At 42.0% G+C, this 23,500-nt stretch overlaps 1 protein-coding gene across 1 annotated transcript in view; it reads left to right on the forward strand.

Annotated features, from left to right (window-relative positions):
• ndufs4 (NADH:ubiquinone oxidoreductase subunit S4) overlaps positions 1-21,017 on the forward strand; it is a 96,522-nt gene extending 75,505 nt beyond the window's left edge. The window contains exons 3-5 of the mRNA XM_078410078.1: positions 9,132-9,304; positions 19,420-19,493; positions 20,815-21,017. Of these exons, the coding sequence (XP_078266204.1) occupies positions 9,132-9,304; positions 19,420-19,493; positions 20,815-20,918 (351 nt within the window). The 3' untranslated portion in view covers positions 20,919-21,017. The remainder of the gene's footprint in view (positions 1-9,131; positions 9,305-19,419; positions 19,494-20,814) is intronic.
• The last annotated feature ends 2,483 nt before the right edge of the window (positions 21,018-23,500 follow it).

Raw genomic sequence — 23,500 nt, forward strand, 5'->3', positions numbered from 1 at the left:
ACTCTTCAGGAGTCAGGTGTGGATTTATCAATGACCACTGTCCGCAGAAGACTTCGTGAACAGAAATACAGAGGCTACACTGCAAGATGCAAATATAGAAACATAAAAAATAGGTGCAGGAGGAGGCCATTCGGCCCTTCGAGCAGGCACCGCTATTCATTGTGATCATGGCTGATCATCCACAATCAATAACCTGTGCCTGCCTTCTCCCCATATCCCTTGATTCCACTAGCCCCTCGAGCTCTATCTAACTCTCTCTTAAATCCATCCAGCGATTTGGCCTCCACTGCCCTCTGTGGCAGAGAATTCCACAAGTTCACAACTCTGGGTGAAAAAGTTCCTTCTCGCCTCTGTTTTAAATGGCCTCCCCTTTATTCTAAGACTGTGGCCCCTGGTTCTGAACTTGCCGAACATTGGGAACATTTTTCCTGCATCTAGCTTGTCCAGTCCTTTTATAATTTTATATGTTTCTATAAGATCCCCTCTCATTCTTCTAAGCTCCAATGAATACAAGCCTAGACTTTTCAATCTTTCCCCATATGGCAGTCTCGCCATCGCTGGGATCAATCTCGTGAACCTACACTGCACTGCCTCAATTATAAGGATGTCCTTCCTCAAATTAGACCAAAACTGTACACAATACTCCAGATGTGGTCTCACCAGTGCCCTATACAACTGCAGAAGAACCTCTACTCCTGTACTGAAATCCTCTCGTTATGAAGGTCAACATGCCATTAGCTTTCTTCACTACCTGCTGTACCTGCACGCCAACTTTCAGTGACTGATGTACAAGGACACACAGGTCTCGCTGCACTTCCCCCTTACCTAATCTGACACCGTTGAGATAATAATCTGCCTCCTTGTTTTTGCTGCCTGGAGTATTGTGTACAGTTTTGGTCTCCTAATTTGAGGAAGAACATCCTTGTAATTGAGGCAGTGCAGTGTAGGTTCACGAGATTGATCCCTGGGATGGTGGGACTGTCATATGGGGAAAGATTGAATAGACTAGGCTTGTATTCACTGTAGTGTAGAAGGATGAGAGGGGGTCTTATAGAGACATATCAAATTATAAAAGGACTGGACAAGCTAGATGCAGGAAAAAAGTTCCCAATGTTGGGCGAGTCCAGAACCAGGGGCCACTGTCTTAGAATAAAGAGGAGGCCATTTAAAACTGAGGTGAGAAGGAACCTTTTCACCCAGAGAGTTGTGAATTTGTGGAATTCTCGGCCACAGAGGGCAGTGGAGACCAAATCACTAGATGGATTTAAGAGAGAGTTAGATAGAACTCTAGGGGCTAGTGGAATATGGGGAGAAGGCAGGCACGGGTTATTGATTGTGGATGATCAGCCATGATCACAATGAATGGCGGTGCTGGCTCGAAGGGCTGAATGGCCTCCTCCTGCACCTATTTTCTATGTTTCTAGGATCTTTACAGTGAATGGTAGGGCCCTAAGGAGTGTTGTAGAGCAGAAGGATCTAGAAGTTACATCTACATAACTGGGCAGCACGGTGACGCAGCAGTAGAGTAGCTGCCTTACAGGGCCAGAGACCTGCTGTCTGTACGGAGTTTGTACATTCTCCCTGGGACCGTGTGGGTTTTCTCTAAGATCTTCGGTTTTCTCCCACATTCCAAAGACATACAGGCTTGTAGGTTAATTGGCTTGATTTATATGTAAAATTGTCCCCAGTGTGTGTTAATGTGCGGGTATCGCTGGTCGGCGTGGACTCGGTGGGCCGAAGGGGCTGTTTCCACACAGTATCTCTAAACTAAACTGAAGCAGACATAGTTCACTGAAGTGGCATCGTTTTTCATGACTGATAAACCAGACAGGCTTATAACTAGTGTGGAATGAAGGAGGGCATTAAACAGTGCTCTTTCGCCATGGTGGTGGCAGTGGCTGCACCAAACCTCAGTGCTTCCCACAGCATGTTGTGGACTGCTCTTTGCACTGAAAAACTAAAAACCAACTAATTTTGGGCAGACCAAAAGGCATTTTTCATTAAGTTGATAATCTCCAAATGGTAGTTGATGTTAGTCTCAGTATTATGTCCCTGATAACAGGCCATGAGCAGAGTCTTCTATTACACATTACACTGAATGAATCTCAACAAAAACCACTGCATTTCTTTCCAAACTTTCTTAATAAATGCATGTTGCAGGAGATGGATGATACATTCAACAGTGCATTTGCAGTGCATTTGCAGTGCATTGATGTATAGAGAGATCAATAGTATCTTTTCATTTCAAATAAATAATTTATTCAAAAAATACATAAGAATTACAAAATAATCTGCATGTGGCTATCCTTACATTCATTGTGTCACCAAATCAATACATTCTATTTACTATGGATCAATGACACTCATGTTTCCTCTAAACAATAATCCATGAAGTATTTCAGAGACTTGCATAGGACCTAGTTCCTCAGTGTCCAGTGGTGGCAGGGCCTTGGACTGTGGTTCTTCACAGAGCCTTTGCACCAGTTGCATCAAGGTTCAGGGTACCCCACAGTACATGCTCCTGCACGGAATGTGCTAGTTGGCAGCACTCATTTCCCCCAAAAATTATTATACAGACAACTGACTGATCTCAGGCAGACCTGGGTGTGTTTTTCACTGGGTTGATGTCTTTCCAGCAACAGTTGATGTCCGTCTATCAGAGAGTCCTTTGTAACACAGCTGCATGGAGTGAACCTTGATAAAGACCATCAGACCTTGGCAAATGCACAGTCCATAAAGAAGTGACAGATCATGTTGAGTACAGCGTGCATTGGGAGTGTGCATGAAGGATCTGACGGGGAAGGCCTCTTTCACTGACATTCAGTCAATCTGTTCAAGTGGACAGCTATTTTTCTCCTTCCCGAGATTACCGTCTTGCCCCCTACCAGCTCACAAATGGGTGTGAGTGGATTGCTAATCCATACAAGATTTCTGGTTGTAGATTTACAGGGGATTGTGTTTCCTAACAAGCATTTCATTACTAGATGCACTGGCTTGCTTATAATTTACTTCAGATAATTTCTAGACTCCATACACAGCACATCTGGGAAGCAGATGGTTGCAGGGGACATTAATTTCCCAGGAGACCCAGTGACATGGCTGTAGACTGAAGCTGTGAACAGTCTGACTGGTTTTGCCGCCATTCCGTTTTGTAAATAATGTTCTCGCACCAACTCTGTGATGTTGATCAAAATTGTCAGTGAGGAATGGATGAAATGAAACCACCTTCTGCGGAAAAACACATTTTTTGTAAGCTAGCAGTAATAAGCAACTGCACTGTTTAAATTTAGAACAATAACTTGTATACGAATAAATTTAACTGCAGAACGGTTAAATGTTTCTAACTCCCCTTTTTACACATTCATCCCATATAAAAATAACTGGAACCTCCACTCACTCCCCTCCGAAAAAAGCAGTTTTCTGCCCTTTCCGTCAGAAATGTACCCACTAACTCCAAATCTAGAAACATTATTGAGTTGTGCAACATTTATCTATGTCGCAAGATAAAATTTCACCAGAAAGCTGTTTGCAGAACACTAACAGTTATTGCAACTTTTCAGATTGTTTCAGGTTCTGCATACAAATGAGGGCAGTGGTGTACTTGTATGGATGGAACAGGCCCCTCATTTGCTACAAATATGAATCTTGCTCTGGTGATTCTTAAAGCTGTCCTATCTCCGCATGTTCCAGTCCATGAAATTCAACTCTGTGTGCTGTCTTTAACTTACAGATTTACTCCTTGCCCTGGCTCTCCCCTTCGCTCCCCACGATCTTAAGGGTGATCTTCTAAACTACACCCATTCCCATCATCACCACCATCACAAACTGTAACTAAGACCTTTAGTCTGTGTTTTCCTTCACTTCAATAGCATGATATCACATCTGCTTTAATCACATGGACATTAGTTGAATGCATTGCAGAAGAGAGAACATGAGATTGCACCTTTGCAAAATTCCCTTGCAGGTTTGTCAGGAACACAGTTCTACATAACCATTCTGAATGTATTACAAAAAGTGGGATTCCAGAAAATACCAATAATAATTTATTGTGAACACTTCTTGTTTGAGCAGGATTTAATTTTATATGGAGTTAGTTATCCCTGAGTCAGACAAGGATAGTGGGAAATGTATGAACTATTCACTGGTTCATTTTTAAAGGTGCTTGCTTTCATTATGCTCTAGCTGTATTTGACAGATTCAAGTCCATTTTAAACGTTCTTTAATGTTTGTCAAGCCAGCCAACATGTATCACTTTTAAAGCTGTGCACAAGAATTAACTGTTTGGGAGTTCTACTTTTCCCTATGACTGGTACAGATTATTAAACACCAATGAGTAGATGTTATCCTTTTTTTTATCTGTGCAGAGTTAGTCTGCCTATGGTAAACCTTTCAGCTGTCAGCCTGGTTACATTAAGTTGAATGTGGATATCTGAATGGTTTTACTTATTTTAACAGGGATTTCATGGGTATCAAAATAACTTATTTATATTCTGAGTCTATTATTTTATTTAAGATTCACTGTCTGTCACGCTTGCTCATTCTCTCAAAAGTACTACCTGCCTGAATATACCCAGCTTTTTCTGTTTTATTTCCATTTCTAACTAATTTGTAGAGAATTTTAAGTAGGGCTTTTTTTTCTTGTAGAAACAAAGTACTGCAGATATTGGTTTATACCATAGATAGACACAAAGTGCTGGAGTAAATCAGCGGGTCAGGCAGCATCTCTGGAGAAATAGGATGGGTGACGTTTCGGGTCGTGAGCTTCCTTCATTTTCAGCCTGAAGAAGGGTCGTGACCCGAAATCTTTTTTTCTCCAGAGTTTCTGCCTGACCTGCTGAGTTAAGCCACCACTTTGTGTCTTTTTTTTTCTTAACTGTCTTATTTACAAAATGGGCGACATGTCTCCAATGTAATACAGAGCAAGAAATCAAAGCATTCAGGAGAGCTGCTTATCTGGACGGGGCAGTTGTTCTTGACATATTGTTTTTGATATTTAATAATAACATTGTAGTGGAAATGTTGGTCTTGTCTTTAGAAATTATATAATTTGCAAGGCCTCATGGATAGTTTAGCAAACACTTACATATTGCACCACTTCTTAATTGTGGTGCTGCAGATAATCTTATAGTTTAGTTGACATCACAAAAACCCCAGTAATTTTGCTGCTTTTTTGCTAATTAAACTGAAAAATGAAATTGGAACTGACTGTAGATGTGTACAATATAATTTCAAATTCAGATGGAAGTCACTTTCAGAGAGTCGGGAAACTTATTTGCACCGTATTAATAGGAAAGCATTCGATAGACACAAAATGCTGGAGTAACTCAACAAGCCAGGCAGCATCACTGGAGAGAAGGAATGGGTGACTTTTCAGGTAAGGCCCTTCAGACCAATTTGAAGAAGGATCTCGACCCGAAACGTCACCCATTCCTTCTCTCCAGAGATGCTGCCTGTCCCGCTGAGTTACTTCAGCATTTTGTGTCTATCTTCGGTTTAAACCAGCATCTGCAGTTCCTTCCTACACAAAAGGAAAGCATTGTTCTGTGAATAAACTGACTTATCAGTTCCATTAATGATTTGATGTTTCTATCAATTGCTGTTCGTTGACAGACAGGCATTGAATCCTCCTAGGAAAACCAAAGACAGGTGAACTGATTGGAAACTTCATTGCCTAATCTATAACTTTGAAAAAATTATACATAGCAGATCAGTAGAAAAATATTAATAGTAATATTCAGAACGCTTTGAAGTTGAATAAAGAAATTGAAAATGGAAAATGCAAAAATACTGGTACTGTTCTGTAATTCAGTAAATCCTCACTGGTTTGTTAAATTTAAGCTGCATTTTTGTACATTAGGCAAAGTTGGTAAACTGTTTATTGATTAAATCTGGGTTGTTTATTGATTAAATTGAATCACTCTGCAAGAACAACTTTCACGGTAAGTGCCGTGGATCACAGGATTTAACAGATCCCCATCCTGCATCAAGAGATTCTTAATTTGGTTTTAGCAGCAAAATATATGGACAAAGAGGATTTTATTTTGCAATAAATGAGAAGTTGCGCTTCTCTCAGTTGCTCTCTGTTTTTTCTTCTTATTCACGATATGAGTACGTTCCTGACCAGACCAAAGTTTTATTGTCCATATCTAATTGCCCCCTCATCTTGGTTGCTCACTGAGCTATTTTAAAGGGCAGTTAAAAGTCAATCACATCGTTGAACTTGATGTATATATAGGCTGGGTAAGAATGCCCCATTTTCGTCTCGGTAGAACATCAGTGAACCTAATGGGTTTTAATATTACCCCATTAAAGTCACCATTGTTGAAATTAGCTTTTTAATTTCAGGGGTTATTTAATTACCTGAATTTAACACTCTTCCCCAAACCCTCCCCCCCCCCCCCCTTCCTCATCACCCCTCCTAGTGCTGCTGTGGTTGCATTCAAATACATATCACCAGACTTTTGGATACCTATCCATTAATTATATTGTACATGCTCTTTAACCTGTAAGCTGGTGAAAGGCTACTTCGCTGAATGTACCTTTCAATTGGTACCTGAAGGTTAATGTTCTATCATGCATCTTTCTGGACTAAGTAATCAGTATCAGTTCACTTCACCTTCTTATAAGAAACTCTCCTTCTGCTTCAGTGTCTGAGAACTGTCTTGATTAATCTCAGTCATCGTGATTTGATCCATAAATTTAATTGAACAAATGACACCGGTAGGACAAGGGATGGGGTCTGCAAAATTATTATAAGAAGTCTGGTAAAAGGTTAAAAACAGCACCTCCATGGTCATGATGATCTGTGGAATTCTCTGCCTCAGAAGGCAGTGGAGGCCAATTCTCTGAATGCATTCAAGAGAGAGCTGGATAGAGCTCTTAAGGATAGCGGAGTCAGGGGGTATGGGGAGAAGGCAGGAACGGGGTACTGATTGAGAATGATCAGCGATGATCACATTGAATGGCAGTGCTGGCTCGAAGGGCCGAATGGCCTCCTCCTGCACCTATTGTCTATTGTCTGTGATCTAATTACTACTGGTGCCACATTACTCATGAGGGTAGGAACAGGAAAATAGGATAGATGAACGTGTGGCTGAGGAATTGGTGCAGGGGGCAAGAATTCCGATTTTTGGACCATTGGGATCTCTTCTTTTTATTTCACCAAGTTACTGGAGAGTATTCTGAGGGATACGATGTATATGCATTTGGATAGACAGGGGCTGAATAGGGATAGTCAGCATAGTTTTGTATGTGGGAGATCTTGTGCAATGAATCTGATTTAGTTACTTGAAGAAGTAACCAAAAATGTTGTTGAGGGCAATACCATAGATGTAGGCTGCTCTGAAAGATTAAATCGTATGGGATCCAGGGAGAGCTAGCTGACCAGATAGAGAATTGGCTCCATGGAAGGAAGCAGAGGGTGATGGTGGAAGGTTGGGGGTTTTTTTGGACTGGAGGCCTACAACTCATGGTAGGCCTCGGGGCTCGGTGGTGGGCCCATTGTTGTTTCTGGTTTATATTAATGATTTGGATGAGGATATCAAAGGCATGGTTACTCCTGGTTTGCAGATGGTGCTAAAGTGACTGATATTGCAGAGAATGAAGATTATTAAAAGTTACAGCAGGATCTTGATCAACTGAGCTAGTGGGCTGAGGAATGGTTAATGGAATTTAATGCAGATAACTGCGAGGTGTTATATTTTAGGAAATCAAACCAAGCCAGGACCTTCCAGTGAATGGCAGAGCCCTGGGGAATGTCAGTGAGCAGAGGGATTTGGGAGTTCTGGTACATATTTTCTTGAAAGTTGTGTCATGGGTAGATAGAATGGTTAAGAAGGCTTTTAGTACATTGGGCTTCATCAGTCAGGGTATTGAGTATAGAAGTTGAGATGTTATATTACAGTTGTACAAGACGTTAGTGAGGCCAAATGTGGAATATTGTGTTCAGTTTTGGTTACCCTGCTATAGGAAGGATGTTATTAAGCTGGAAAGAGTTCAGGGATGGTTTGCAAGGATCTTGCCAGGATTTGAGGGCCTGAGCTACAGGGAGAGGTTGGGCAGGCTGGAACTTTATTCTTTGCCGTTTTAGGAGGATAAGGAGTGATCATATAGAGGTATGTAAGATCATGAGGGAAATAGATAGGGTGAATGCACAGTGTCTTTTACCCCAGGGTAGAGGAACGAGAATCAAGAACCCAGAGGACATGGGTTTAAGAAGAGAGGGGATCTTTTTAATAGGAACCAGAGGGGCACAACACACAAAGGGTGGTAGGTATATGGAACGAGCTGCTAGAGGAGGCAATTGATGCAGGGACTATAACAACACTTAAAAGACATTTGGGCAGGTGGAATGAATGTAAATGGGGTATCTTGGTCGGCATGGACAAGTTGGACCAAAGGGCCTGTTTCAATGCTGCGTGACTGAATTTTGGGTTTCAAATTTGATTTTGCCTTCATGACCAGCATCAAGAGCAATGTCCGGGCAGTTCTAATTTGTGATGAAGTATGAAGCAATTTTGTGCTCCTGAGCTGCTTAAATTGAATGCATCCATTCAGTTTTTTCCCTCACGTAGAAATGGCAGAATTGAAAAAAGTATTGATTTCCTTCATCAGGGCTAGGTTAAATACATTGGGGAAATGAAATATCTGACAAATAGTTTATTTATAGCAAAAAGATCTGATCTTTTCAATAGCCTACGGTGGAAATTCACTAAATAGTTCACCAAAATCTCAGATTATTTGTTTTCGAAACATTATCGAAACACTACAACGGGTGTAAAAGTATAGGAAGCCCAAATGTCATGGACAGAAATCAAAATGATTTGAAGTAATACAATGTTGGCTGTGACTATGGTGATATCGGCTCGTGCATTGTTCAGAGAAAAACACAGCTGCTGCTCATTTGATGTGCAGAACAAATGTTCAAACAATACCACAGATACCAGGACTATCACATACTTTCCTGATAAGATAGCTAAAGATTTATTGCATACTGTTTTGGATGTGTAATGATTTACAAACCACATTTGTAGTCGAGTTATGCAGCATCCTCTTTTGGAAAGAGGTCATACAGTAAAATATACCAAAGTATTTGGAATTTGTGATTTTCTATCTTATTTTCTGACATCCAGGATATCAGTCCCATAACCGGCGTTCCAGAAGACCAAGTAAAAACACGGAAAGTGAGGATTTTTGTTCCAGCACGGAACGCAATGCAGTCTGGTGCAAACAACACAAAGCAGTGGAAAATTGAGTTTGATACAAGAGAACGCTGGGAAAATCCTCTAATGGGCTGGGCATCTACGTAAGTTTTGTCTTTAATAATGTGTTAAATTATGAAGTTCAAATGAATTTGAGTTCAATTTCTTCCCTGAAATCAGTTTCCCAACAAAATATATTGCATGATCTTTTTGTGAACCATGTATTAACAAGATTTATGACACTTATCTGCTTGTTGAAAACATCTGCTGTTTAAATAATGTCCTGGTTCAACTAAACTTCATTCACCCTATTTAACCTGGAAATTTGGATCTAGTAAATGATTAACTCAGAGCAGGCCGGTTGTCAACAAAAAATGTTACACGCTGCACATTCTGTCAGCAGCAACAAATTTCAATTCTTTATTGCTTTTAAAGTAATGTGTTTCATGGTTCTTCACAGCCATTGAGAGCTTATAAATAAATGTTCAGCAAATCAGAAAACAATAAAAACATAATCAAAAGAATGAGTTTTGAGCAAGTTTATAGACAAAAATATCAAATGTTGTAAAATAGCAGATACAAAGTGCATTGGATACAGAGAGCCACAAAACACATAGGTAAAGAAATAAAACTAAAAAATAATTGCAGAATGGGGAATAAGTTGCAAACTAATACTAAGATTTGTATTTTACACTTTGAGTGCAACAAGATAAAACAGAACAAGATAATGATAGGCAAAAGCAACACAATACAAACAAGTAATTGAATTGTATTGAGTGGATATCTAAATGTCTGGGAACCTTGTGGATTTGGATAATGCTTCCCACCTAGAATAGCTGCCCCCTGTCCCAGTTCTGGTCCATTGCCAACCCCACCCTTCCTCCCCTCTGAGCTCCCCTATTCACTCCCCCTCCTCTGACCCAACATGTCCTCTCACTTCACTTTGATCTTCCACGTCCTCGGCTCCCACTCTCTACCAAACATATATATCTGTAATAAAACACAGCTGGCAACAGCAAAGCAATGTGCAGTTCAAAGTTTTAGCTGAATCGCCAGGCTGGTGATGAATAGAGGGGAGGTTGTTCATGATCAATATGTCGCAAGAAGTTGAGCCCATGTCTGTAAAGTGTACATAGGAGGACTACGGCCAAAATGTTCTGAAGTATTTTAGGGGGCTTAAAGGTGGATAAATCTTCGTGGCCCGATGAGATGTATCCCAGGCTGCTAAGGGGGGGACAAGGGAAGAGATTGCTCAGATTCTGACAGATTTTTTAAATCTTTGCCAGACAAAGGTCAGGTGCCAAATGTAGTATCTTTAATCATGAGCAGCAGGAGTAAATGATAACAGGCTTGAGAATCTAACACCAGTGGCAGGTATGTTATTGGGGAAAAATCTGAAGGATAGTATTAATCTACACACACTGGAAAGGCAGACATTAAATAATAACGCTCAGCAAGGATTTCTTTGGGGAAGCTCCTGTCTGACCAACTTCATAGAGATGACAAATGTTGATGAGAGACAGAAAATGCTGGAATAACTCAGCAGGACAGGCAGCATCTCTGGAGATAAGGAATGGATGACGTTTCGGGTCGAGACCCTTCTTCAGACTGAGAGGGAGTCTAGGGATATGGAAGGGTAAGGTGTGAAAAAGACAGATCAAAGCAGACGATAAGGAAATGTGGAATGATACATTGATAACTGAGGGGAAGGTGACAAGAAGGTGTACAATCAGTAAAATTAATCAGAAGGACAGTGAAACTAGTCGGAAAACTAGGGTGAGGAGGGAAAGCAAGTGTTACGAAGTTAGAGAGATTAATATTCATACCATTGGGTTGTCAGCTGCCCAAGCTAAATAAGATGTGTTGTTCTTCCAATTTGCGCTGGGCCTCATTCTGACAGTGGAAGAGGCCCAAGACCGAAAGATCAGTGTGGGAATGGGAGGGGGAGTTAAAGTGTTTAGCAACCGGGCGATCGTGTAGGCCTAAGTGGACTGTGCAGAGGTGTTCAGCGAAATGATCGCCGAGCCTGTGCTTTGTCTCGCCGATATATAGGAGTCCACACCAGGAACAGCGGATACAGTAGATGTGTTAGCAGACGGTGCAAGTGAACCTCTGCCTCACCTAAAAGGACTGTCAGGATCCTTGGACGGAGATGGGAGGAGGTGTAGGGATAGGTCTTTACGGAAAGGGATGGAGATAAGAAGATGTGGCTAGTGGTGGGATCCCGTTGGAGGTAGCGAAAATGTCAGAGGATTATGTGCTGTATGCGACGGCTGATGGGGTGAAAGTTAAGGACTAGGGGGACTCTGTCCCTGGTGTGACTGGGGGTACAGGGAACAAGAACGGATCTGAGGGATACCAAGGAGATCCTTGTGAAAGCCTCATCTATGATGGAAGAGGGGAACCCCTGTTCCCTAAAGAATGAGGACATCTCAGATGCCCTGGAATGGAACACCTCATCATAGCACAGATGCGGCGCGGACGGAGTTGATGAGAGCAGGCAATTGATATTATCAACATAGGCCTCAGAAAGATCTTTGATTAGGATCCACGTTGGAGCAAAAAGCAGTGTCATAGAGTCACACAGTGTGGAAATAGGCCCTTCAGCCCAATATGACCACACGGACAACATGTCCCATCTACACTAGTCCCACCTGCCTGTTTTTGGCCCATATCCTTCTAAACAGCAGAAAGCAGTGACAGGATCGGTTAAGGTCAGCATGGATTTATGAAGGGGAAATCATGCTTGACTAATCTTCTGGAATTTCTTGAGGATGTAACAAGTAGAATGCATAAGAGAGAGCCAGTGGATGTGGTGTATCTGGACTTTTAAAAAGCCTTTGACAAAGTCACATACAAGAGATAGTGTGCAAAATTAGAGCACATGGTATTGGGGGTAGGGTATTGACATGGATAGAGAACTGGTTGGCAAACAGGAAGCAAAGAGTAGGAATTAAGAAGTCCTTTTCAGAATGGCAGGCAGTGACTAGTGGGGTGCCGCAAGGCTCGGTGCTGGGGCCCCAGTTATTTACAGTAAATTATTTAGACGAGGGAATTAAATGTGACATCTCCAAATCTGCGGATGACACACAGCTGAGTGGCAGTGTGAGCTGCGATGAGGATGCTATGCGGCTGCAGGGTGACTTGGATAGGTTGGGTGAGTGGGCAGATGCATGGCAGGTGCAGTATAATAATGTAGATAAATGTGAGGTTATCCACTTTGGTGGCAAGAACAGGAAGGCAGATTATCATCTGAATGGTGTCAGATTAGGAAAAGGGGAGATGCAATGAGACCTGGGTGTGCTTGTACATCCCAGCATGCAGATACAGCAGGCAGTGAAGAAAGCTAATGGCATGTTGGCCTTCATCGCAAGAAAATTTGAGTTCAAGAGCAAGGAGGTTCTACTGCAGTTGTACAGGGAGTTGGTGAGACCTCACCTGGAGTATTGTGTGCAATTTTGGTCTCCTAATTTGAGGAAGGACATTATTGCTGTTGAGGGAGTGCAGCGTAAGTTCACCAGGTTAATTCCCGGGATGGCGGGACTGAAATTTGATGAAAGAATGGGTCGACTGGCCCAGTATTCATTGGAATTTAGAAGGATGAGAGGGGATCTTATAGAAACATATAGAATTCTCAAAGGATGGGACAGGCGAGATGCAGGAAAAATGTTCCCGATGTTGAGGGAGTCCAGAACCAGGGGTCACAGTTTAAGAATAAGGGGTAGGCCATTTAGGACTGAGATGAGGAAACATTTTTTCACCCAGAGAGTTGTGAATATGTGGAATTCTCTGCCACAGAAGGCTGTGGAGGCCAATTCACTGGATGTTTTCAAGAGAGAGTTAGATTTAGCTCTTTGGGCTAAAGGAATCATTGGATATGGGGAAAAAGCAGGACCGAGGTACTGATTTTAGATGATCAGCCATGATCGTATTGAATGGTGGTGCTGGCTCGAAGGGCCGAATGGCCTACTCCTGCACCTATTTTTGCTATGTTTCTATGTAAACCTGTCGTATTCATTTACCTGTTTAATTGTTTCTTAAACATTGCGATAGTTGATGCCTCAACTACCTCCTCTGGTAGCTCATTCCACATACCCACCACCCTTTGTGTAAAAACGTTAACCCTCAGGTTCCTATTAAATCTTTCCCCACTCAGCTTAAACCTAAGTACTCTGGTTCTCAATTCCCCTACTCTGGGCAAAAGACTCTGCGTCTATGCCTCTCATGATTTTGTCCACTCCACGGTGCTGGAGGAACTCAGTGGGTTCATAAGTTCATAAATCATTGGAGCAAAATCAGGCCATTCAGCCCATCGCGTCTAATCCATCATTCCAGCATGGCTTATCTATCCTTCCCACTCAACCTCATTCACCTACCATCCCACCATTTCTTTAACTCCCTTTCTAATCAAGAACCTGTCAATCTCTACTTTAGAAATACCCAATGACTTGGCCTATACAGCCATCTGTGGCAATGAATTTCACAAATTCACCACCTTCTGACTAAAGAAATTCCTCCACAGTTCTTTTCCAAAGGTACGTCCTTTTATTATGAGGCTGTGCCTCCATGTCCACTCTATCTAGGCCTTTCACTATTTGTTAACTTTCAATGAAGTCCTTCCTCAACTTTCTAAACTGCAGCGAGTACAGGGCCAGAGCCAACAAACCCAATCATCCTGGGATCATTCATGTAAATCTGCTCTGGACCCTCTCCAACACCAGCACATGCCTCCTCAGATATGGGGCCCAAAACTGTTCACAATCCCCCAAATGCAGTCTAATCAGTGCCTTATTAAAGTCTCAGCATTACATCACTGTTTTTATATTCTATTCCACTCAAAATAAATGCTAACATTGCCTTTGCCTTCCTTCCTACCGATTCAAATTGCATATCAACCTTTTGGGAATCCTGCACCAGCACTCCCAAGCCCATAATGCGCCTCTGATTTCTGAATCCACTCCCCATTTTTGAAAATAATCTATGCCTTTATTCATATTACCAAAGTCCCTGACCACACACGAAAAGAGGCAGGGGTGGAGCGAAGACCAGCAACTGATAGTTGGAGACTGGTGACAGTGATTCACAGATGGGTGGAGTAAGTGATAAAGGCTAGAGATGAAAAGGTGACAAAAGAGTGTTAATTAAGGAAAGAGCAGGAGTGAAACGTAAAGCAAGAGGGAGGGATATGGGTAGAAGGGGATGGGAAAGAGGGGAGATGAAATCAATATAGGACTCGGGTATGGGAGATGAGTGTATGGAGGATGGAAAAGGAGCAAGGTAACTGGGAAGATGAAAGGAGCGAGATGGTGCACGCACTGAGATGGGTGGCGGGGGGGGGGGGGGGGGGAATCAGAGAATTAGAATTTAATTCTGTTGAATTTAAGCTACCCAAGTGGAATATGAGATGCTGGTCTTCCAGTTTGAACGTGGCCTCCCTCTAGCATTGTCAGGGACAAGAATGTCAGTTAGGGAAGGGGAGTAAAAATGATTAGCAACCAGGAGCTTTAGCAGGCCTTGGCAGGCAGAGCACAGGTAAAGCAGTTGCCTTGTCCACGCTTAGTCTCACCATATAAAGGGGACCACATTGGGAGCACCGAATGCCAGAGGCAAATTTAGAAGAGGTGCATTTGAACTTCTTTCACCTGCTGGGACTCCTGTCGTCCCTGGATGGAAGCAAAAGAGGTATAGGGGTAAGTATTACATCTTCAGCAGTTGCAGGGGAAAGTACTTGAGAGGAGGTGGATTGGGTGGGAAGGGATGAACGAACCGAAAGGTTGCAGCGGGAGTGGTTACTGCAGAAAGTGGAAAAGCGTAGGGATGTGAAGATGGACCCAGTAGTGGGACCATAATCCATTTGGAATATTTTGGAGGACCAAGAACCAGAAATGTTGGAGAATGGTGTGTTGTGTGCAGAGGCGGTTGAGGTGAACGGTAAGGATCGGGGGGCAGACTCTATCCTTGTTCCGTCTGGGGGAAGGAGGAGCAAGAGAAGTTTGAGAAAGGGGAGGAGTTTGAGAAAGGGGAGAGCGGTGTCAGAGATATTCCAAATGAATTTGAAGGCAGGGTGAAAGTTCGTAATAAAGTTGACAAAATCAACAAGTTCCCATGGTATAAGAGAGAGCCATGATACAGCGGTCAATGAAGCAGAGAAAGAGTGGGGGAAAGGGGCTAGTGTATGTTTTTAACAAGGAGTAACCACAAAAGGGCAGACATAGCTGGGGCCCTTATGAGTGTCATGGCTACACCTTTGACGAGGAAAGTGAGTCAAAAGAAAAGGGAGAAGACAGGTTTTGCTAGGGAAACTGATTGGTTTTTACTTCAAGGAAGAGCTGGTGGACCCTGAGGCCTTCCTGATAGAGAATGTAAGTGTAAAGGTGAATAGACATCCATTTTAAGGATGAGATGATGGGGCCTAGGATTTGGAAGTTATTGAAGTGGCACGAGGTGTGTCTGATTGAGGTCAGAAGAGACTGGACAAGGGGGGACAAGATAGGATCGAGGTTTTTTTCGAAGATAGGTTCTGTGGGGTAGGACCAGGCATACCCTGGTTATGGATTTTGGTAAACAAATAAAAATGGGCAGTGCGAGGTTTGGAACTATAAAATTGGAGACCATAAGGTCATTAGTGATAGGAGTAGAATTAGGCTATTCGGCTCATCAAGTCTATTCTGCCAGTCAATCATGGCTGATCTATCTGTCACTCCTAACCCAATTCTCCTGCCTTCTCCCCATAAACTCTGACACCTGTACTAATCAAAAATCTATCTGCCTTAAAAATATCCCCTGACTTGGCCTCTACAGCCTTCTGTGGTAAAGAATTCCACAGATTCACCATCCTCTGACTAAAGACATTTCTACTCATCTCCTTCCTAAAAGAACATCTTTTAATTCTAAGCCTATGACCTCTAGTCCTAGACTCAACCACTAGTAGAAACATCCTCTCCACATCCACTCTATCCAAGCCTTTCACTGTTCTGTACATTTCAATGAGGTCCCCCCTCAATCTTCTAAACTCCAGCGAGTACAGGCCCAGTGCTGACAAACGCTCATCATAGGTTAACCTACTCATTCTTGGGATCATTCTCGTAAACATCTTTTGGGCCCTTTCCAGAATCAGCCCATCCTTCCTCAGATATGGTGTCCAAAATTGCTCACAATATTCCAAATGTAGCCGTTACCAGCGCCTTATAGAACCTCAGCATTACATCCCTATTTTTGGGGATCCCAGAACACTGAGGAAGTCTGGTCTACCCCAACAGCTGCTGACGACATTCTACCGCTGCACCATAGAGAGCATCCGAACACATGGCATCCCTGTGTGGTACCTCAGCTGCACGGAGGCAGAGAGGAAAGCGCTTCAGCGGGTAGTCCATAGAGCTCAGAGGACCATCGGAACACAGCTACCAGCCTTGGAGGGCATCTACAACACATGATGCCTCAGAAAAGCCACCAGCATCCACAAAGACTCTTCACACCCCTGCAACAGCCTGTTCGAACTTCTACCATCGGGCAGATGATACAAGGCCTTCTATGCCCGCACCTCCAGACTCAGGAACAGCTTCATCCCCAGGGCCATAGCTGCTATGAACCGGTCCTGCTGAGCCGGATGGTCACATCGCACAGTGAACCGGCACAGATCTACTTGCACTTTATTCTGTTTTAAAATTGTTACAATTTGTTTCATTGGGTTGTTTAAATTAATACCGACTAGCTAATTAAATTATTGCATCGTATGGGAGGCGCATTCCCAATCTCGTTGTACCCCTGTACAATGACAATAAATATATATTGTATTGTATTGTATTGTATTGTATACAAGCCCTTTTGAAATAAATGTTAGCATTGAGTTTGCTTTCTTTACTACTGATTCGACTTTCAAATTAACTTTTTGGGAATCCTGCATCAGCACTCCCAAGTCCCTTTGCATTTCCGATCTCTGTATTCTCTCTCCATTGAGAAAATATTCTGTGCCTTTATTCTGACTACCAAAATGCATGACTCCACACTTTGCTACACAAAATTCCATCCCAATAATGGTTTGGGAGATGGCGGTCTGATGTTCGTCAGTGGGATCATGGTCATTGCCAAGTGTTTCCATGTGGGAAGTTGGTCCAGATGGTTAGAGCCCATAGGATCCAAGGCAAATTGGACCCAAAATTGGCTTCCTAGTTTGAGGCATTGAGTGAAGGGTTGCTTTTGTGATTGGGTGCCTATCACCAGTGGTGTACCACAGGGGTCTGTGCTTGGACCCTCATTATTGTTAATGATTTGGATTGGAGATAGCTCTGCCATTGTGCCACCCTCTTCTGTGGATGCTAAGATTAGAGGTTTGAACAATAGCCTTGGGTTACAGGAAGTTATTGATAATTTAGTAAAATGGACAGAGCAAAGGCAGAGGAAATTTAACCTTGATGGGTGCAAAATCACAAGAGAATGAAGAAGGGTAAAACAAATACAATCAATGTAGAGCCAGAGGGAATATTGAGGAGCTGGGAGACTTTAGTGTACAAGCCAGAGCATCCCTGAAGGTGGCAGCACAGGTGGAAAAGCTGGTGCGGAATGTGTACAGGATATGAGCCCTTTGTTTGTTGTGGCATAGAATATAAACAAGGTGAGGTTATGGTACAGCTTTGTAAAACTGGTTAAATCAAAACTGGAGATTTTTGTGTGCAATTCTAGTCAATACACTAGAAAAGGGGTGTAATTACGGTAGAGAGTGCAGACAATATTCACCAGGATATTGTCAGGTATGGAGTGTTTCCATTATTAGGCTGTGTTTGTTTTCCTTGGAAGAAGCTGAGAGGATATCTGACTGAGGTATACAAAATTATGAGTGGTATACTAGGAAATTTTTTCCCATATCAGAGACTTTATAACCCAAAGGTTTATTGGTATCTGGATAGCACTGCCGGAGAGGGTGTGGAAGTAGGTATCCTCATAAGTATTTGTATGAGCACTTGAATCGGCACGCCATTGAAGGTTCCAGACAAGTGCTGTGAAATGGGATTAGTAAAGATGGATAATTGATGACTGCCTGATATGGAAATGACAGGCTAAGTGTCTGTTTCTAAGTGCTGTATAACTGCATGAATTCAGAGTGTGATGCAAAGGTACAAAATAAAGCTTTTATTAGATTTTGGATTGACATTTTAGTTTAGAAAATCTTTTCCCTTTTGAATTTCCCCCAGCTAGATCATAACCACTCAGCATTTAGAACGTTTTTCCTCACATCCCTCTTGCATTATTTGTCTGTCATCTTAAATCAGTGTTCCAGCAGTCCTTGAATTGTCTGCTAGTGGAAGCAAGAGATTTTTTCAATTTATTTATACCATCTAAACATGTCATTTAAAAAAACGGTTAATCTGAAAGTTGTTTCAAAAGAACTAATGGTTCCATCAATTATCAAATAACATTTACAGAAACTAATTTTAGTTAGCAAAGCTAAAATTCGCATGATTCAGTCTATACATTATTCAGACTAGAAGCCTGTAGATTGGAGCAGGAGTTGACTTCATCCCCGTGTTAGTTAATTTTACTGCTCCTGAGCTTGGGAGGAGAAAATCAATCTGGGCATTTACGTGCTGTGAGTGCATGTTAGGCAACTTCAGGAGGGACAATATTTAGCTGTACAATTCCTGGAAAGAAAGATCACTCTTTACATAGAAATGTATATTCTTGTTTGTGGGATCAGTACTGAGCATTTCCATGTTACAAATGAGCAATAAGCAAACTGCTGTAGAGGGAATGGACTGATGATGTTTCAGGGCCTTCTTACTGCTCTGCTGCATTTCATGAGTCTCCAATTTATCAAATGCAGCTAATGTAAAACTTTTATTAAAATTGATCTTTAGGGTCAGGCATTTCTGTCTGGTTAAGTTGATGCTTTCATAGTAACAAGGATCCTGTCAGATATGTTTGTTAGAGGATTTAAATGAATTAGCCCAGTTATGTTGAAGGAATAGCAACTTTGTCCACATCAAAATCTTTGAAACATAACTTAAGTCTGAAGTTACCCAGTTTTTTATGTCCTTTTCTGTAAACCAGCATATGCATTCCCTTGTTTTGATTACAAGTGTGATCCTACTCACCTCAATCTCTTTAGGGTAACTGCCCACTTCTAAATAATTGTTTCAGTTTTATGTAAATTGAAACGTAATAATAAGAAAGAAAATTAATGAAATAAAAGTTAGCTTGTTGTAAAAGTTATTTTTTGTTTCAGAGCTGATCCACTGTCAAATACCGTTTTAACATTTACCAGTAAGGATGATGCAATTGCCTTTGTGGAAAAGAATGGTAATTTGCTTTTATTTCAAATCTGGGCATTGGGTTTAAAATTTGCTGTTTAATAATGATTTATTGATTAAGTTCCAGCTTCACATTGACAATTATATTACCATGTCATTTGGGATGAAATTGATAACAGCATGAAAAAATGGTAAATATTTGTCACTTTTGTTTGTATCACAGAATGCATTACTTTTTTATAATAATCTAACGTTCCCAAAACAATGCCGTTTGCTTCTCAAGATCCAGGCTCAGACCCTGCCACATCTCACCCACTGGTGAGTTATGAGATAGACAACAAAATATTAGATTATTAAATAGTAGATGGGGGGAAATCAGCCAAGAGGTGTTGCAATGGTTAAGTGGAGATATTGAAGGCATAAATAAGAGTTTTTATAACAGAAGAGCTGAGATAAGGGAGGCGTTGGCCAGTGCTATGAAGATGAAATCAGACAGTCTCAGTAAGGAAACAGATATGTGGTCTGAAGCCCAATTTGGAGTTAAATTTAATTGCGTAATTGAAAAATGTTGATAGTGGGAGGGATGGAGTCAATGAAAAGGGACCAGATTGTAGTTCTGGTTTTGAGTCGTCCTGGATATTGTTGAAAATCTCTGATCATCCAAGAGTGATGTCAGTCTGTGTAAGAAAATAACTGCAGATGCTGGTACAAATCGAAGGTATTTATTTCACAAAATGCTGGAGTAACTCAGCAGGTCAGGCAACATCTCAGGAGAGAAGAAATGGGTGACGTTTTGGGTCGAGACCCTTCGTCTGAGATGCTGCCTGACCTGCTGAGTTACTCCAGCATTTTGTGAAATAAATACCAGCGATGTCAGTCTGATCATTTGAAACAGTGGAGGGGTAAAAAGTAACAAATACGTCAATGTTAATTGTTAGGTTGGATGTAAATTGAAAAGGAAATGGAAATGTAGAGTTATAATGGTAACATGATGGATTGATGTCTTCAGTCTGTCTGCTGGCATTCAGATAAAAAAAACGGCAGGATATGATTGGAATAAATGGCTTGTTCCCATCTTTCAGTTTCTTTGTTGTTTTTGTATGCATTACACATGCACATGGTGAATACAGCAGCTGCATTTAGTCAGTAATGCTCTCTGGAAAGTATATCTGCATTCTGTATCCTGATTTTTCTGCTAATTTTGTATTCTGCAGTAATCAAAGCATGCGTTTGGTATTTTACACTTTGAAACAAATTATTTTCACTCGTAAAGTGAAACTTTTCAGAAATGCATCCAGTTTTACAATTTTGAGACACTGGTCATTGTGGAAGAAAAAATTACTATGTTAAAATTTTCTACATCTTGAAAGGTTGGAGATATGAAGTGGAGGAAAGGAAGGTAAAGGCGACCAGACCAAAGTCGTACGGATCAAACTTTTCTTGGAACAGAAGGACAAGAATATCTACCAAATAACTGACAACATCACAAATGTACATTTGACTAAGAACAAAAGCAACTATTGTAATTATAGTTCTTATGAATAATCTCTTAATAAATATAACATCAACAGCTTATTTTTGCATCTTTTTAAAAATATAAATGTGCATTTTCCAGTCTCAATTTCTTTGTATCCCTTTTCTGGCTCTCAAGGGGATGTAGATCATATCATGTGTGAATCTGTCTGTACTCATCGATGAGCATTCAGTGAACTGACCAAGATTTATTCAAAGCAAAAGCTCCTTGCTTTTATTATCTGTCAGATTAAAATAAAACAATGACCCTAGAAATTTGGACTGGTCCATCCAAGAAGTGATCACATATATATAGGTTTAGGTTTATTGTCACGTGTACTGAGGTACAGTCAAAAGCTTTGTTTTGTGTGCTATCCATACAGATCAGATAAACCATACATAGATACAATCAAGTCAAACTCTAGTGGATTAGAGAGGGGAAAAGGGAAGACACATAGTGCAGAATATAGTTCTCAGTATTGTGGTACACCAATGTCCAATGTCCACAATGGGATAGAGGTGAATCGAACAGTAGTCTGGCTCTGGAAGAACTGTTGAGAAGCCTAATAACAGAGGGGAAGAAGTTGTTCCTGAGTCTGCTGATGAGATTTCAAGCTTCTTTACCTTCTGCGGATGGGAGCAGGGAGAAGTAGGAATGATCGGAATGGGATAAGTCTTTGATTATGTGGGGTGCTTTTCGAGGAAGTGTGCATGGAGTCAATGGTGGGAAGTCTGGTCTGTGTGATGGACTGAGTTACATCTACAACTCTGCAATTTCTTCCGGTCTTGGTCAGAGCGGTTCCCAAGCCAAGCTGTGGTGCAACTGGACAGTTGGTTTTCCGTGCTGCATCTGTGCAGGGCCACTTTCATAATTTGAAAAATTGATCCATGATCCTCAAAATCAAGTTTTAAGAATAAGAGATCTCGGCATTTGTATTTCGTAAGACTCGCTACACTTTACAAAAATGGAACTGGGCAGATGGTGTCATTTCTAGGGTTACAAAGAAATATTGTGGTAGAGCCCTGGAGTGTATTGTGGATTGGGGAGATTTAAGAGTATGGACACAAGGATCCCTGAAAGCGGCAGTTCAGATGGACAGGGCGATGAACAAGACATTTGCCTTCAGTGGGAAGGATATTGAGTACAAAGGTTGGGGCACACTTGAAGTCCTCATGCAGTTCTGGTTGCCCAACTTTAGTAAGGTTATCATTAAGTTGGAAAGGGACACAGAAGAAATTATCCAGGATGTTACTTGGACTTGCGGGCTTAAGTTATCGAGAAAGGCTGGGATTTTTTTTTTTACAGAATAGGAGGTGTACAAAATCACGAGGGGCATGGATAAATTGAGTGCTTGGTCTTTTGCCCCCAGAGTTGAGGCTTCTAAAACTAGAGGAAATCCCCTACTACAACAACCTTATTTAACCAGCAGCTGTCTGCCATCTCCCGGCACATTTGTTCTTCTAATTCCCGTTGACTATTCGGGGGTCTGTAGTACACCCCCAAAATGGTGATCATCCCTTTTTTGTTCCTCAGCTCCACCCATATAGCCTCACTAGACGAACCATCCGTAATGTCACCTCTGAACACAGCCGTGACATCCTCCTTAACCAACAATGCAACCCCCTCTACTTCCTCTTTTTCCCTCACCCCTGTCTCCCCCGAAGCTCCCCGACCCTGGAACATTGAGCTGCTAGTCCTGCCCCTCCCTTAACCAGGTTTCAGTCGTAGTTACAATGTCACAGTCGCTCGTAACTATCCATGCCCTAAGCTCATCTACCTTACCCATCAAGCCTCTTGCATTAAAATATGTACAGATTAAACCAACTCTCCTTCCTCGCTCTCCGCCTTTCACCTGCCTATTCTGTCCACTAACCTTTCCCACACCACCCTCTGTACCAACTTCTGTCTCTCACGTGCCTCTGTCCTGCATGAGATCCCAGCCCCCAACCAATCTAGTTTAAATCCTCACGTGTGGCATTAGCAAACGTGCCCGCTAGGATGTTGGTCCCCCAGTTTAGGTGCAACCCGTTCCTTTTTTACAGGTCACCCCTGCCCCGGAAGAGATCCCAAGTATCCAGAAATCTAAATCCCTGCCCCCTGCACTCCTCAGCCATACATTCATTTCTCCTAACTTCACTAGCACGAGGTACTGGAAGCAATCCTGAGATCACTACTCTGCAAGACCTGCTTTTCAGTCATCCTGGAAACCCACACCATCCTGGAGTCTCGCCTGCTGCCGCAGAATCTCCTATCCACACCTCTGACGATGGAGTCAACCACCATTATGCCTCTGCCTGATGTCACTCTTCCCCGTTGAGCCTCGGCACCAGGGTTGGATTCACAGCCCCGGATACCATTCAATCTTGTCGTGTCATCTGCTTCCAAGAGGGTGTACCTGTTTTCAGTAGGTACAGCCACTGGGGTCTCCTGCACTCCACATTTACTCCTCTTTCTCACAGTCACCCACCTTTGCTCTTCCTGTATCCTTGGTGTGTCAACCTCACTGTAGGTCTTGTCCACGAAACACTCGTTTTCCCGGATGG

The sequence above is a fragment of the Rhinoraja longicauda genome, chromosome 1, assembly GCF_053455715.1.
Source record: "Rhinoraja longicauda isolate Sanriku21f chromosome 1, sRhiLon1.1, whole genome shotgun sequence".
Lineage (NCBI taxonomy): Eukaryota > Metazoa > Chordata > Chondrichthyes > Rajiformes > Arhynchobatidae > Rhinoraja > Rhinoraja longicauda.